The sequence below is a fragment of the Simochromis diagramma genome, unplaced genomic scaffold (assembly GCF_900408965.1).
Source record: "Simochromis diagramma unplaced genomic scaffold, fSimDia1.1 OVJJ01000585.1, whole genome shotgun sequence".
Taxonomy (NCBI): Eukaryota; Metazoa; Chordata; class Actinopteri; order Cichliformes; family Cichlidae; genus Simochromis; species Simochromis diagramma.
The window spans coordinates 6,637,094-6,654,684 of record NW_024387398.1 but is presented as its reverse complement, the minus strand read 5'-3'; the positions used below and the strand labels follow the sequence as shown (position 1 = coordinate 6,654,684).

Below are 17,591 nucleotides of genomic sequence, written 5' to 3'. Positions count from 1 at the left end.
GCATGAAGAGGACTTATTCTTGTTGAGTAATACAGGTTGAGTAATACCTCAGCTGTCGTTTTCCTATTACACTTTACACATTTGTTTGTGTGCCCTGGAAATGGTTAAAGGAAAGTAAAATAGCCATGTGAATGGCAGATTTTTGCTGGCATGGGCTGGGTTCACTTGTCCTCTAAGAAGGAAAGGTCACTCCGTGTCAGTGAAAGTGATAACCTTTATCATGCAAAGAAACATTTCTGACCTTAACACAACAAATACTTTACTGCAGCTTTTCTTTTCTTTTTATGGAAGAATCCGATTTGAATGCTCCTTTCAGTTCGGATTTATTTTCATATAGCACCAGTTCTCAACAACAGTCATCACAAGGTGGTTACAATAAAAGAATGCTAACAAAATGTTATAACCATGCAGGACAAAGGCAGTTATCTGATTTATTATATCCCCTGCCTTGTAATTAAAAAGAACAATGCGGTCATTCACTTGATCACCAAACCAAAAAGGGTAATGTTTTTATACATTTAAAGTGACCATCACAAAAACAGCGAGTTTAAGAAGATGGATCTGTTTCAGTCTGGAACGTCATAATGGTTAATTTCTCCTGTAATATGCAAGGCTGCAATGATTCTTCACTGTATTATGAATATTTTTAACAACCGCAGAGGACACTTCAATTCTGCAACTGCCCCCTGGGCTGGACTTTTAATATTACTGACCAAAGGCCTCTTTTATTTAGTCCAAACAGCACATTAGACAATGGACATGAGGGAAAAGATCACAGTCTAAATATAAACCCTGCTATCTATCTATCTATCTATCTATCTATCTATCTATCTATCTATCTATCTATCTATCTATCTATCTATCTATCTATCTATCTATCTATCTAGATACACACACAAAAATTAAACAACAACATGCGTATAGACTTCAAGCTTTACTATAGCTTTTAGTTTGGATTTGTTTGCCAAGTATTATAACCTATGTTTGTCTCAATCATGTTCAAAAAAACGATAATAGTCTGTCATGTCTTCCTTCCTTTAGTTAGTATTATGTATGTATACTTTATATATTAAGGTTTATTAAAGATAAAACTACCAAATATTCATTCAACGGCGCCATCTCGTGTTCATCCAGATGACCGCTCACCTTGAGTTTTCTCTCCGCTCTAATTTCTATTGGCTCCAGATCATTTGTCCCTAAGTGACGTTTCACCGTCCTAGTGGCTCTTTAATGTGTCCGTCATACGAGTTTACGGAACTGTATCCACCCACTACAAAGATGGAGGACGATATCTCAGATATGAGCAGACCACAAATGTACTTATTTGGTGAGCTCGCTAATTCTGACAAACCCGATTTTTTTGTTTGCACAATCAGTTTTAACGTCATGTTGTCATGCACAAATAGCCACTGGAGATTTTTAATCGGAAGATAGCTAAACAGCTGGCTAGCCTGCTTACCCCCTCCCACTCGCGCCAATTCAGCTCTTTTGTTAGCTAGCAGAGCATGGCGTGGAGCCACGTAAAGAAGCAAAATGTATATACACCTCTTTATCTGATAAAATGATATGCATGTGCGTATGTTTATTTAAGACGAGCGCAACCCACGGTTGGTTACACGTATTGTTTCCCCCTCAGGTTGCACCTTGAAATCGGACAAACGGGAATTCAAAGTTGACCTAGACGGCGATGAAACGGAGCAGCAGCTGTCACTGAAAGCAGTAAGAATCAGACTTTAGATCGAGTTTGCCTGGTCTTGAAAAAATTAATTCTTTGACTAATACGGCTATTAACTACGGAAGCCGAGATCGACATTGAGCGCTGTTATTCTTTAATGCTATACTCTCGCGATAAATTGTTATGTGTCTTGTAAACTCGTAATAACATAGTTTGTTTTATCGCGATAAGATATTAATTATCCAGAAATTGGGAAATGCCTTTGTTATGGCACGTGAAGATAAAGGTATAGGCAATAAACAGAGAGAATAATATTACATATAGTATATATATATATATATATATATATATATATATATATATATATATATATATAATTTAAAATACATCTACCCCTAAAAGACATCCACCCCTCACATTTTCTATAATTCGCTTCCTAAGAGCCAATTATAAAGTGGCCTTGAGCAATATTTCCTCAGGATTTCTGGAGGTCTTTCAAAGCTTTTCTTTGGAAATTTGGTGCTTTCTCACTCATTTGCTGTTCTTTTCTGAAAATCGACTACTTGCAGTCTGTAGCAAAAACAAATAATCCGTTACGAAAAATGGCAAACATAAGAGAATTTGACAGCCATGTAGTAGGATTTTTTTTTCGTTTGTTTTTGCATTGACAAAGTGATTCCTGAAGGGCTATCGGCCAAAGTCTTGGCTTATGTTGACATGGTGTATACTGTTTCCTTAAAAAGAATTGAGGAAACAGGACATGTGGAGGACCAAAAAAAAAGAAGTGGCAGTATGAAAAAACTATTTACAGTCATATCCTTAAGAAACAGGAAATAAATCCAGCAAAGACCTGAAACAGGACCTGAGACATCAGATCTTTCTTCCATGTACTAGTTACTAAAATCTTATCAGAAATTGTGTAAGTGGAAGGGTGGCTGTCGAAAAGCCATTTTAAAGGAAAGGAGATGGGGAGAAAAGTCTGAGGTATGCCAAAATACACAAGAACTGGACAGAAAGTGACTGGTAACAGGTCTCATGGAGAAATGAATCCAGATTTAACATTTTTGGTTCAAATTGCCTTGTGTATGTACGGATGAGGTCAGGAGAAAGGGTGAGTGTCGCTATTTCTGAAAAACAGAATGTAGAAAAAAAACCTGTCAGATTTTACTCCACTGGCAAGAATCTCCTTGTTAATGGCTTCATTTTTCATCCTGACAATAATCCAGAATACACCTAGTGCAGTAAAATCATATCTCAATTAAAAAAAACACAATGAAAGATTCCAGTCAGTCGTGGTTTGACCTCCCCAGAGCCCAGACCTGAACCTTATTGAAGCAGTGTGGGATCATCTTGACAGAACTGAATAAAAGGCAGCTGACATCCAAAGAAGAGCTTTGAAAGAAAAATAAATTGCATGTATGGCAAATATGGACTAAACAGACTTAAACTGGGTGTTTAGCCTAATCAGATGCATGAGGGAAGGCTGCTGGTTGAAGGATCAAAAAATCCCACATTGAAAAAAACCCCCACTGCTTGCACCCTAGCAATTGTTTATTAGAAGTTCCTTACCAGTAGTTTGTGAGCTAGTGAGCAGCGGATCGGAGTTTCGGCTCTATTTTATATTCTCCTAAGAACATGATTTCTGAAATGTTAACATATTGGATTTTTGGTATTAATTTATATTTATTTATTAATTTATTGTCATGGAGCATTCACAGCGTTAGTCTGCTAACCTTACTGATGCAGTAGGCTATTTATAGATGATAAAACAGGAGTTTAATCAGATTAACAGTAACATTAACAAGAACAGTTTATGTTTGCACCAAAAAAAAAAAGAGAGACATTTTGCCAGTACATGGAGGTAGTGTTATATAGCACACTGTTATTTTGTTCCAGGTGTGTCTGGGAGCTGAGGCTGAAGATAAGTTCCACATGGTGGAAGTTGAAGGCCTCACTTACGACGGGAAGACGACAAAAGTGCCGCTAGCTGTCCTTAAACCTTCCGTGCTGCCCTCTGTGAGTCAGCACCAACACTGACAGAAGTATTTAAGAGGCTTCTGGTTTAAATTAACTTGTTTTTACGCTCTTCATGCCTAATAAAAAAGAGAACTAAAAAGAAAAGGCATTTTCTCAGAACCATAAATACAAACATTACACTGTTCTGATAAATATAAATAATTCATAAATCGTTGACAAAATACTTATAATGTCATCTTCCTTCCTGCTATGTTTTTCTCCAGATGAGTTTAGGTGGATTTGAGATTACACCTCCAGTTACCTTCCGTCTCCAGTCTGGTTCTGGACCAGTTTACATAAGCGGGCAACATTTTATTAGTGAGTATTAAGGTTAAGACTCAGGTAACTATTTGCCTCATTGTTAAAATAAAGTAGGCATACCTACTGAAGACCTTGTCAGTGGAAAAATAGCAAGTTGTAAGTCTGACCTTCATGCTCGGTAAAACTATACAGGGTCAAATTTTCCAGCCCGAAAAAAGTCCACATATGACTTTACACTTCATTTTTTGAGTAAGTTTTTCTTCTAAAACAATGTTTTGTGGTAAAATAACATAAAGAAAAGTTGTATGATTGTTTGACAATATGTTGACCAGTGTGTTCGCTCTGTCAGGTGTGAAGGATTCTGATGACGAAGAGGAGGAGAACAATTCGTCGCCGGTAAAGCGGCCTGCAAATCTGCTGGCAGGGAAGAAACCCCCAATGGTAGTTATTGACATTGTCGTATTACATTACTTTAAATGTTTTATATTTGCACTTATAGCAAAACTAATCATTGTTTACAGAAATTGTTCTCCTGCCGAGGTGGTGGCTTCTGTTTAATGGTTGTCACGTTTAGTAATCGGTGATAAGATGCTATCGCGGGACGTCAGCATTAAAGTGTACACTGTTACTTATTCTGACACCCCAAATAAGCCTCAAATGTTGTTTTTGACAAAAAGACGATTCATATTTCTTGTAGAAAAAGCTGAAGATGGATTCTGATGATGATGACGATGATGACGATGAAGAAGACAGTGATGAAGATGATGATGAGTATGTTTTTATTTTATTCATTTATTTCTTATTTATTTAATTGGCTGAGTTTTCTAAATAATTTTGCATTCTAAAAGATAACATCTTTGTAAACTCATAGTATAAAATCTATTATTTTGTGTGTGTGTGTTTTTTTTAAATTTTGGGCACAAACATCGAGCAGTGTAGCTTTTAACCAGCTTACTTGCTTCTTGTAGCGATGATGACAGTGATGAAAATGATGTGAAGCCACAGAAGAATGTGGGAAAAGTGCTTACAAAGGTAAGCTTCATCCGTTTTGTTTTATTACAAATAACAATCAACCTTTAGGTTCTCCATGTTAAAAAATATGAGAGTAGGTTTGAGGTACAATCAAATATAGAGGAAATATGGTCAAATAAAAACATTTGTGTATCATGGAGTTTGTGATAAATGCAGTTTGGATTTGTAATCATGTGGGTGGTCTATGGAGCTTGGAAAGAAAGTGACTGGAAGTTTCTTGAAGACATTTCTCCTCTCATCCGAGGAGCTTCTTGAAAAGTGAAGAAGCTTGCTTTCTTTTCAAGCTGCTTGGACTAACTTGACCTGGATGACTGAGAACCTACACAGACATATCATGTGCCTGCTTTCTGCATCTTTGATTTAGGCAGCACCCTTTGCTAAATTAAACAGAATATTTCCAGTAGTGAGTGTGTCAAAAGTGGGCAGTCTCTTGCTTTGTGCTACATGTGAGAAAGGATAATCTGACCTGATTCTCACCATATTTTTTAAAGTTTGTGCGTTAAACAGCTTTAGAAAAGCAGAAATCACCTATTTGCTTCATCAAACTCGATTAATCTCTGTCTGACTTGACGTTTATAAACCTTCATTTGTTTATAAAAATGCTGCATACCAACCGGCCCACTGAAAGAGTGTTTTTGGAACGTGGCACCAGATAAAGCCTGGATTATACTTAGGTTGTGGACACAGACAGCTGGAGACTCAGTGGCCAAGTACTGATTCCTGTGATGCTTCTTTGAAGTCTGCCGCCTCGAGCGTCACCAGGACCCAAGTGGACTCGTACATGCAGAAAGTATCATTTCTGTTTAACCTCAGTCATACAGTTTGAAGGAGAGAAACATACGATTCTGTCCTTGCTCATTTAAGTATTAACGTTAGTGTCATTGTAAATAAATAAAGAGGACTGTTTACATTTCATAACCATTTCTGGAAGTATGTTTGGGAAACGTTGCTACAAAATTAATATGAACCAGTGCTCATCAGAATTTAGTTGTTTTTTTTTTTAACCCTAAGAACATAATAAGCAGTTAAATTGGAATATCTCTGAATATTAATAAAAATTGTTTAACTTTTTAGAGCTTCTGTCCAGAAAAAACTTTTTATTTACAACTTTTTAGTTAAAGAAAACAACAATAAAAAGCTAACAAAGAGATGCCATCACCATCAGTGTCTCGAATTTTGCTATTTAAATCATATTGAACCAAACTTTTATCATGTAATGTACTGTGATGACCGTTGCCCTTTAAGCTTGGTAAAAAACACAAGCAGATCATTGCGGATCTTTGTAGTTCTCAGTACCTGAGAGGAAACTGCCATGATCAAACTACTTTTCCATACACAGCGTTTTCATTGCTTTGTTGCGGTCATAATTACAGAGAAGAAGGGCAAGTCCATTTTGTTTATTTCCACTCACAGTGAATTCAGTTGTTTATTGCTTTCTTTGCTTTCTTGCTTTCTTTTCTATGAGCTTTTTAAGGCACTTGATAGATTAGTAGAGCTAGAGCAATTCTCAGGGTGCTGTTACCCCCATTTGAGAAGCTGCTATCTGATAGGCTCGGATAATTTGTATTTGACAAAATTCATTAGATGCAAGGACACATTTTTCCAGCCTGTCTTTGAGAGCTGTGGATATTTCCACATCTTAGTTTCACTTTTAGTATTATTGCATAAACATTTATTGATCTTTTGTTTATTGACTCATTTGTTCTGTCATTTTAGTTCAAACAAAGTTTCTTGCGGTTCAGTAACTCTGATTTTTACAGTGGAATGTATTTGTGTTTCTGAGCCTTTGTTGTCCACTAGATGTCAGGGCAGCCATTAGCGTCCCCTTAGTGTTTGTTTGTGTGTGCGTGTGTGTCTAGAAAGAATTTCTCTAACCCTTTTTTTTAACCACATCATTTAAACTTCCACTCACTGTATGCTACAGTAGCATTTCATTTTAGCAGGCCCTCCCCATTCGTGCACTCGCTGACCGTCCACCTCTTTGTATGAGACAAAACATGGAACTTTTTCATCCTGTTCGCTCAAGTACCCACCTGTTTTCCTAGAGTAAAACACAGGGTCTGTGTGGTGTAATGATCGGATTTCTCCTCTGTAATCTGCTTGAATTCTCACCGTCTCACCAGCAAGACAACAGTATGTTATGCTGTGCGTAAGCAGACACACACACACACACACACACACACCCATATAAAGGGATAGATACACTTTAGTAGACATGCACATTTGAACATATAAGTACATATAACCTCTAGCGTAAATGCACAAAGTCTGCAAACATATGCACTTCATTCTGGTAGCGCATAAGCAGAGAACTGCACTCTACATACTGTTTCTCACCCATGCGTGCTCACACGCACATGCACTTCAGTTATGGGAAACATCTTCAACCATTTTTCTGAAACACTGCATATCTTTGTCCCTCTGTCATCCCACTGTTAATATGATTGCTCCTTTTTATCGTTTCTCATGCCATTTCAGCTTTGCACCTGGGTTTTGCCTTTGAACACTTGTTTTGCATGTTACCACAATCGCTTGCAAGTGTGTGGGTGCGTGTGTGTGTATCTGCCTCATTTTTACGTCGGTGTCTGTTTGTGATTTCGTTCTTCTATTTTTTTAAAAGCACGCTATCCAAGTGCAAACTCTGCCAGGCAAAAGATCAAAGCAGGGCAGATGCGCATACCTGCGACGTGAGCGCCGATCCTTCCCTCAGGGTCAGATGACAGCTGAGCATTTCTGTCACCTGTTGATTTATTCTGTTGTCTTCTCTTCCAATTCCTCCTGCACCCCACACCCCATTCCTTCCATGACCTTAATCCTTTTTTTCACCCTTCATCTCTTTAGCTCAATAGCTACCCTGTCTCATTCTTTAATAATGAAAGCACAAAGCTTTGGGGAAGTAGGGCTGGGAACAATTATTATCCCTTTTTTTTTTACTGCTAATTCAGCTGTGTTTCAAGCTATATTTTGCTTTCTTTTTCTTGTCAAACCTCCATACTGTACTGAATAGGACCCAAAATATCTCAGACATATTCAGTATCAAAATTGAATCAAATCCTTTTTCATATGAATCTACATTTCTTGTTATTATTTGATCATGTATTTTTGATGAACAGGTAATCAGGATATTAAGCTGTTCTTGTGTAGATTAGTATCGTCACGGAATCTCACGTGTTTTAAATAATTACACACTACTTTTGTGTTTCTTGCAACAGATTTGTACAGGGTTTATAAATGTTCTTTACTCAAATTTACTGGACAGCAAATTGCCTATTGATTGGAAGATTTCGTGCTCTCTCTAAACACTTAATATCATTATTAATGGACTGTAATAACTGTTGAGCCTGTTGAAAGACTGGAAAATGTTCTTTACCACAAGCTGACACGCGTGTCACTCATCTCATCATCCTTCAAGAGTTGGTCTTTGGTTTCCTCTTTCTGTGAATGGGTCTTAGTGCTTTGTAGCAACATGAGCGCTCTAAAGTCGCACCCAGAATACCTTCATAACTCCTGAGTTGGAAAGAGATGGTAGAAAGGTGTGAAGAAAACAAAAAAACAATGGAAAAACAAGAGTTTCCGAGGTCATCCACCTGCTGACATATTACAGAATCTCTGTGTTTGGGTAGATGTGGTAGATATTTTTGATTAAACTTTAAAAATTACAAGAGTTGCAGGTTTGCATTGGTCGTAAAGCCCTTTTTGACTGGGTACCTACATAACCCTAACCCTTGGTATAATCGTTGTGCTCATCCTAATCTCATTCAAATTTCTCCACAATTTGTCTGAAATACCCCCAACATTTTTGGGGGTATTTCAGAGGTCAGGAAATTCAGATGGTTGGTGTAATATAACCATATAAAACAGAAAAATGAGACACAAATGTTGATGTACAGATTCTGTTTGGTAGACTCAGATGCATCCATGATGATGTTTAGTTTCTCTTGATTGAATTTTGTCCTTCAGGAATTAAGGCTTTGAAACCTCACTGTTACTTCCAGCATCTTATATTGCAGGCGTTGCTGTAGGATATTACATGTGTGATTGCATTGTAGCATTTGTGTCAACACAGGCAATTACACTTCTAGTCCATTCCAAGGTGAATACCAGTGATTGCAAGAAAGGATTTGCTGCTTAGGAAATTCAGGTACTTGCCAGTACTAAGTACCTGATCAATGAGAAATCACTAATTAAGTGTAGTCCTTCCTCTGCAGTTTAGGTAGCACTATTAAAGGTATGCTTTTAACATAGACAGCAAAGGAAGGCAATTGTTTTGCTGTCATATCTAATTAGCTGCATAACCTTATAACTGATGCTATTTCTTTTCTCTTTTTTTTGGTTTAGGTTTTACTTTTCTTGGCCTTTTTATTGTGCTTTTTTATGCACACATGAAGCAGTAACACCTCCTTATAGGAGTGGGAGAAAATATTGTGACAAGTCATGGCAAAACAAGAAATGGAGTTACTGCAAATGAGGATAATGTTTTGTCACTTGCCATTTATTATTTATCGGCTATAAAAGGGGGGCATTGCGTTTAGCAAGAACATCAGTGGGATACAGATTTTTAGAGGGTTAGGAAATTGTAAATGGCCAGCAGTCTAAACTGAGCCACATGTGTTGCATTGAATATTTAGTTAGTTGAGTTGGTCAGAACACGAGGGCAGGCTTCATTGAGTTGTCAGCAATGAACAACAGCAGTTAAGTAACTTCAGTCTGTCACTTTTGGTTTTGTTTAGCGTGATTAACTGCCACTAGCTGTTCTCACACATAAATTCTAAAAATGATCCAAACTTGAATTTTCTCATTTACAGCACACAGCAGAAATAGTCTGATTCAGAGACAGGGTGTGCCCTGGGTAGAATGTGTAAGATGCATGATGCCCCCTCAGTCGCTCTGAATTTACTAGACAATTACCAGCGCTATTTCCGTGTGGACATAGTCTTTGTACAAAGGAGCTGATAGGTTAAAAAGTTTTACATGTTCCAAACAATATCTCTGTCAGATAGTATGAAGGAAAGCTCAGGGCTGTAGTGCATGCATTAAGAAAGCATTAACATCTTTATGAATTTCAGGAACCCGGTGTGGTGAATTGAGCTGTTTAAAGTACACACATTTCTATGGAGCTCTGAGATATCTTACTGGGAATGTTGTTCATTTCCTCAGATCCCGGAGTCCTCACTTAAGAAGCCCAACAAGACTCCAGTAAAACAAAATGGCCCTGCAGGAAAAGCCTCAGGATCAGCTGTCAAACCACAGATTAAGGTATGCCCAAAAGATTTCCGAAGTAAATCTTTGTTTACCTGCGGTTGGCTTGTGGGTATTTAAAATACCCAGTTGTTAACCGTTGTACTCGAGATCAAAAGTGTTTAAGAAAATGTGTAACATTGCAATTTTTAAAGGAATTCTTTTATTATGTCACTAGTTGCAGCAGGGTAAAGTCAAAGCCAGTAGTTGTATTTCTAAAGAAATGTGTCGTGTTAGGCATAGAAACAAGTATACAAACAATAGATGATGAAAAGTTTTACAGAAGAGTGGATAAAAAAGTACACAATTACATAATGTTTTACAGAAGGTGAGGGAACTTTGCTAAATTGGTTGTTTGCATTTACTGCCATTATCAATTGAAGAAATGCAGGCTCACCAAATGGAGGGGAAAAGACACACAAAAAACTTGGAGAGCCTTCCCATTCCAAAGCCAAGGAATGTGATAAATGCACGGTGCAATTAGTTCAACCTGATAGTTAATTTCTTCGATGGAATGTCTTGGACAGCCACTTCTGAAAACCTAAAGCTTGAACTCTGCCTGTCTTTAAGCAAACACACCTGACCTCTAAACGGGTTTCCTGGGGCAAGGTTTAAACCTGCGACCCTTTAGCTTGACCTCGCCATCTTAAGTTGCAGCCACCTTTGATGCCCCTCACCCCTCTGTAGCTCGCGCACACTTTAAGAAAAACAAATTGTCAAGCTTCTCTGCAGGTTTACATACTTCTCAAAGCATGTTACTGTGAAAGAAAATACTTGGACAGAAACTCGGCTCAGATAAGGTGTTACGTGTTGGCATGCGAATGTTGTCTGTTTGTATGATAGAAACATGACTTGCGCTCACTTACGCAGACAGGGCGCGTGAGAAGATTATCGTTTCTCGTCTGACATCTTGATGGAAAGCTTTGTGATTTTTTTTTTTGTCATGTTAAACAGTAAGCCACAGGATTACCGAACCCCTGAAGGTGTAGTGCCCTGAAGGGCATGCTGTATGGGTGAGCGCAGCTTATAATGCAGTAGTTGTTGTCCAGACATAACACAGCGACTCTTGAAATGCTCTTGGGGATTAGCCAATGGGCAACTAAATCGCCCCAAACCAACCTGCTGGTTTAACTTTCTTGCCTGTGGTGCTTTGAATGCTTCCATCCCCTCTCAGCTTCTTCACAACTGTTCTCTCTCCACCACCTCTTCACACCCCTCACTTCCTGGACACACCTTCTCCCAATTGCTCTCATTACCAGTGTTTGATGTCTGGTGCAGCTTGCGCTTCCAGATGCCCCTGAGGAGCGAGGAAGCGGGTGTGGGTGTCTGTTTTTTTCGTTCCTAAATGCAGGTGACTGGTCATTAGATTGGCTTGTCAGATCTGTTGCCAGTACCACAGTTCTCACCTCTCACGGCCCAGCGTGTAGCTGCACCTTCTTGTATAACAGGCTCGACGTGAGAACCAGCTAACTCGAGTTGCGCTGATCTGAAGTAACTTTATCTTGCAGCTGGTGTCGTTTGATTGATGGGTTTGGCGAAGCCGATGCCTTCGAGCACACGTCAGAGTCGTAAAGTTGTTAACTACTTCACTCAGCCTTATCCCACAAGGGTTTGAGTCATTGTTTTAGCGACTGATTGGCATGTGTTACAGCAGGTGCATATCTTGTAAGTGCTTTAATATCTTTTGTCAATCTGTCATTTTACCATTTGGACTCAAAGATAGACCAAAAGATCAACTCATTAAAGTACCTGTACATACAGAGGCTTTATAGGATGAGAGTCACGGTTTTTCCGTGTGACCTGACATTTTCCCCCTACTTGTGCCTCCAAGGTTTTCATTCCAGCAAAATGACAATTACTATCCCTGAACAGCCCTGATGAGCAAAAATGTCACAACCATGTATTTGCACTGGATTGAAGATGAGAGATTACATCAAATGATAGCGTGCTTGTGATTAAGTTCCATGTCTCATGGCATCTGTAATCAGTGTCTGGGCCAGATGAAAAAGCTTGTTGGCTTTGTGTGTTTATCAGCTGTTTCAGGTCCACAGCTGTCCCTTGGAAGTGGAGAGCTGCCTGTAAATAATAAACGTGTAGTGCATTTGTCTGGCTAGGAGCCAGAAAAAAGGCCATTTTCTTAGTGTGGTATGTGTGTGCCAAGGTTTTGTTCATTTTATACCTTTTAATCTCTGCTATTAAAAGAGAACCTGATCTCTCAGAGGCAGGGACAGGGCATTGTGGCTACACGTGTACGACTAATTACAACATTTTGGGTCTGGTATTTGGAAGATGAGAGCTTCTCCTGGAAGGCCTGTTAAACTTAGGTTATGCATGGCAAGACATTATATATATTATTTTATGCAGTTATTGTTCTTTTTTTTTTGCAATCAGCACATTTTGACTCAGTATCTAAAATTAAAGATACATATAATGACCACTAGTTCCAGTAGGAATGACACTGCAAACATAGTGATTTCTATGTCCTTGTTAACTAGTGAGCTGCTAGATGTCACCATGAAATAGTATAGTGTCGTAATGCAGGCACACAGACATACAGTTGGTTGACTATAGAGTGGGTATAGAGTTTCTCTGTACATCTATACACTGTCATCTTTCCGATGTGTCTCTGGCTATCAATGAAACCCTGCAATTTCGCTGAATTCCACACTCCGCTTTGCATGTAGGGGCAAGCTCCATGGCTTGCATAACATGCAGTAACAGAGTATGGCGTATGTGTGTTTTTGTTGTGTCACATTCAGACACTTGCTAATCGAGGACCTGAGTCGTTGGCTGCCCAGGTCTGGACACACCTATTGGCCTACTAGTTCAGTGCTCGCACTTCTCTTCCTCAGAAACACAGCAAAGTCTTTGTGTTTTGAAACATTTACTGTTGCAAATCTGGTGATAGTATTGTTTTTTTAATCCTGACCATTGGTAGTAAATACAGTACTGTGCAAAATTCTTGAGCTACACATAATTTCTTTATATTTTGAGCGGCAGAAAGCAAACTCTGTTTTTACCTGATATACTGTATTTCCATTTATGTTTACATGTTTCAATAAATCACTGCACCTGTTTTCCATTTTCCAATGAAAATATACAGAAATGAGTGGCTGCTTTTTGCCCAGACAGTACTGTCTGTTGAAAAGAAAATTTGTTGCTTTATTTGTGCAAATCAATAATTTGATATTCAGTAGAAATCTTTTACTGACAGCAGCCATAAAAGCTAAAGTTGCACTTTTTTTCTTTTGAATTCAGTGTTTGAGAAACTTTTCTTCAATGGAAAACACTTGACAAACAACCTGAATTGCTCACTGGAGAGTCAGGGCTTGCCCTCTCCTGCTTGCAGACAATAAAAACATAATTTGTACCTGATGTATTTGTTAAAAAAAGGATGATGGTGTAATTAGGCTAGAATTTGTTGTCCTCTCCAATTCTTTTATCCCCTTCCAGCTGGTTGCCCACGCCAAGGCTTTAAACACAGACCAAGGCTAAGTGGGTCACAACAGGGCTTTTGCCCAGACTGGCCTGTTGGTCAACAGATTAATTAATCAGCAGCATGCTAAATTTAGCAACTGTGTGTTTGGTTCATTTTAGCAAAATAATACTGATGGCAAGAACTGAGCTTGTGTTAACGATGAAATGCTGTGGCATAATCTGAAGCCATCATTTTATCTATAGCTCTGTAAATTTCTAGTGTCTTATCTAGCTGATGTACTTTTCCAGACACCTGCCCCGGGAAAAGACAAACAACAGCCCGGCCCATCTAAATCTCTGCCTGAGATTAAGAGCAAGTTGTCAACTGCAGCCAAGGAGGTAAGGCTGCTGTTTTTTTATTTGTTTTTAAATGATCCTTCATAATTTAATGACAGTTAAGATTATGATGATTTAATGGTCCTTTTCTTCAGGGAAAGCCACTTCCAAAGACAGAGCCGAAGTTTGAGAATTACTTGAGAAGTGCTTTTAAAATCTCAGACAAACAAGTAAGTAATCTTTGTACAGTGTTGTGAGAGCTTTTTGCTTATGTAAATTATTAAAGCGGACCTGTTGTGCTTATTTCCAACTTCATGTATATCTTTTTGGGCCCTTCTAGAATAGCTTTTCATCCCTCACAGTTCAAAATAATCTTTATCCAATATGTTGGAGCAGCCCCTTTAGCTTCCATTTAAGCCAGCGTTTGTCCGATTGGCTGTCCCTTGTAAATAAAAGCTTTGAATAGCAGGTGAGAGAGGCCTTTGCTCACACCAGATATATGCCTGAGATGAGCATAATAAGGGATGTGTATATGTGCTCCCTTTAAGTTTGTACATTTTTATTCCATGTGCAGTTCTCATCAATTTTCTGCTGTTCTGCAGTCTGTGTAATCGCTCACCCGAGAGTGGCTGTTTTCCGCCAGGTTTCTAGGAATACTCCTTTAGATGTAGAGTGTTAGCAGTCGCATTTATGCCCAAACTCATTTTATCTGTAAGAGCTCATTGCCATGATGTATAACCGGGCATACGTTATTCTTCCTCTCACTGTCCTCATACCTTATTCTGTTCAGTTTGCCTCAAATGTTTCTCCAGCACAGTGTGTACTCTTTGAATTATATTCACACTGTTTCGGTGGGCTCTTGCGAGATGGATTTGGGAGTACACCTGCCAAGGCAAACTCTTTCACGGTGATTTAATGGAAGTGTGTCTTTTGTAGCCCTAATGAAGCGACTGGTGGTATGTGCGTGGTACCAGCCTTTTTCGCTTTCAAGGCCTTTGACCAAATGCAAGCCTTAAATCTTTTCTAATGCGGCTTCTGTCGTTTCAGAAGAAAAACAACATCCCCTGCACATTATTTTGCAAAGCATGAATTAATCACCCTTAAACCCTTAGATGATCACTGCAGACTTAATGATTCTGGGCAGTGTGTCAGATAGTGAAGTTGTGTTTTCTGTATTAAGGCATCTGTTAGATGGCGATCACTTGAACCGAGCTATTTGAACATTCATATGTGATTGCTTTGCAGTGTTTAAATAATAACTGTACAGTTATGAGAGCAGGTGAAAGCTCTTTAGAGCGGCACATGGGTTGGGTGGACAAGGGAAAGAGTGGGGGTGGAGTTGGGTCAGGGAGAGCTTGTTGATCCCACTGTGTAGAAACATCTGTGGAAGTGCTTTGGTTTCATCAGCCAAGGCTGAGATCTGTCAGACCTGGAGCACCTAGTCATATACTCTGGTATGTAATGCTGCCCCCACCCAGCCCCTCGTCGTTCCCCCAACAGCCCCATCCAAATTCAGTGTTCCCACAGCCGAGACGCACAAAAGCATGTTGTAGTAAAAGTGAGTCATGTGTCTCATGCTGTATAGCACTTCATTTAGATAATCTGTAATTTTTCTCTTTCTTTCCTTGTTTCTTATTTTGGTGCTATCCCTCTTTTCTCTCTCCTTCCACAGGTGGTCAAGGATCTTTGGAGTTTTGTGCAAACAGTGAAGACTGAGAAGAAGTAACATACACATACATTAAAGCATTTGTACATTTGCATCCTATAAGGCATTTAAAGGCACAGTCGGCTAGATTTCCTAATCGGTCTCCTTCTTTCAGCCCTGTGAAGGACTATGATCAGATGAAAATGGACTGAGTGCTGAAATATGGTAGAGCCATCAATGCATAGATTTAGGTGTCAATGTTTTTCTTCTTCGTTTTTTCCTAGACTGAAAGGACCAACTATTGAGTTGGTTCTTTCACAGACTCGATTCATGTTTAGCAGACTGTAGATTTGCTGCAAGGGGAAGCTGCGTGCATCATAATGGGCGGGGTCTGTGTTGCTACTACAGGAAAGGAAAAGTTTCTAAAATTTATACTACCTGCAGATTTATGTAGCTCCTGTGTATCACTGAATATGATCATTATTAGTTAACAATAAATCTTGTACTTGAAGTATTCAAAACCAAAAACAGGCCAAACTTAGAACCTAACCTAGTTAGTAGTTGCTAGTTCTTTCGTATGCCCTGTTGGCAAAACAGTATTATTTTTATACCAGCAGAAGGACTCACTAACACAAATGTGCTTGACAAAAAGTAAACAAAATTTTGAAACTGTTGAAACGCTGCCTGCAGGGGGTGTAAGTGTCACAATACAGAAGCTATTCCTTTCCTTGCCTGTAGGTGGTGATATCCTCATTGAACATCCCACTTTCTTCAAATACTGAAGAAGATGCAGGTCACATTGGCTGTATCCCAATTCAGGGTCTGCAGCCTTAAAGTACGCATTTCAAGGCCGATTACGTCACAGCGGCGCGCCGAAGGCTGTCCCAATTCAAAGGCTGCTTGAAATGCGGCCCTTCATTTCCCTGAATTTAAGGCTGTGGCAGTGTAGACTTCGTGGTCCCATATATCCCACAATTCATAGCGCGGCAGTCGGTCTGGAGAATTCTGCCGCAGACGGCAGAAGCGGAGCGGCCGAACAGTAAACTGTGAAAAGTAAGTACTGAATATGATGTCACTTATTTATGTGCAAATGTTTAATAACAAAGAACATTAAAACATTGCTGTTGGCCACATGTCGGCAAAGTTATGTGACATAAGTGACGTTTGTACTAACTTGGTTTTAAAGCCTTTACTTTAAAATATTCGCCGTTCAATAGCTGAGCTTAATCCTACAGAGAATGATCAAAGCTCGTGTAGAAAGAAACAAACAAATGAACAAAATATGTTCTCCTTCATTTCTGTCAAACAAAGCTGTATGACACGTTTCCAGCTGTTAGTATCATGGTTGCTAGGCAACCTGGGCAGCGCAACGGAGGCTAGACCGTCCCATTTCGCAAGCCTCGCACTTCCGGCCTTAGCGGTCTTTAAGTACGCGGCCCTTGAGGATCGTTGAGGCTGAGTACTTTAAGGCTGCAGACCCTGAATTGGGATACAGCCATTGAAACAGCATCTGGGTGGAAATATATGAAATTGGTTGATTAGCATCTGTTTATCATATTCAGTCATTATTGCAAGAGGAGGTTATGCAGAATGTGCCTTTAAATACAGTCCTGATCAAACGTTTAAGACCACCTGAAAAATGGCCAAAAATCATACTTTGCCTGGTTGGATCTTAACAAGGTTGCAAGTTAGGGATGGGTATCGAAAACCGGTTCTCAACAAGAACCGGTTTTCGATACCCATCCCTAACTTGCAACCTTGTTAGGATTCAACCATGTAAAATCTGATTTTTTTTTTTGTTGCCATTTTTCAAGTGGTCTTAAACTTTTGACTGGGGAATGTATCTCTACTGTAAACTGAGATAAACCCATTTTGTGTGAATTTAAGCAGCGCATATGTAAATGGTGAAGACAGCTAATAAAAGAGGACCGTTTGACAGCTGGAAAATTTAATCAGTTAGTGACAATAAAA

The 17,591-nt window shown here is 39.1% G+C and overlaps 1 protein-coding gene across 1 annotated transcript; it reads left to right on the top strand.

Moving 5' to 3' along the window:
* The first annotated feature begins 1,221 nt into the window (after window positions 1-1,221).
* On the top strand, window positions 1,222-16,760 carry npm1b (nucleophosmin 1b). The gene is made up of 11 exons (XM_040010378.1): window positions 1,222-1,327; window positions 1,637-1,719; window positions 3,572-3,691; window positions 3,916-4,009; window positions 4,302-4,393; window positions 4,650-4,723; window positions 4,921-4,984; window positions 10,142-10,240; window positions 13,949-14,038; window positions 14,131-14,205; window positions 15,648-16,760. Exons 1-11 carry the CDS (start codon window positions 1,231-1,233, stop codon window positions 15,699-15,701), a joined length of 942 nt encoding a protein of 313 aa, XP_039866312.1. The 5' UTR covers window positions 1,222-1,230; the 3' UTR covers window positions 15,702-16,760.
* The last annotated feature ends 831 nt before the right edge of the window (window positions 16,761-17,591 follow it).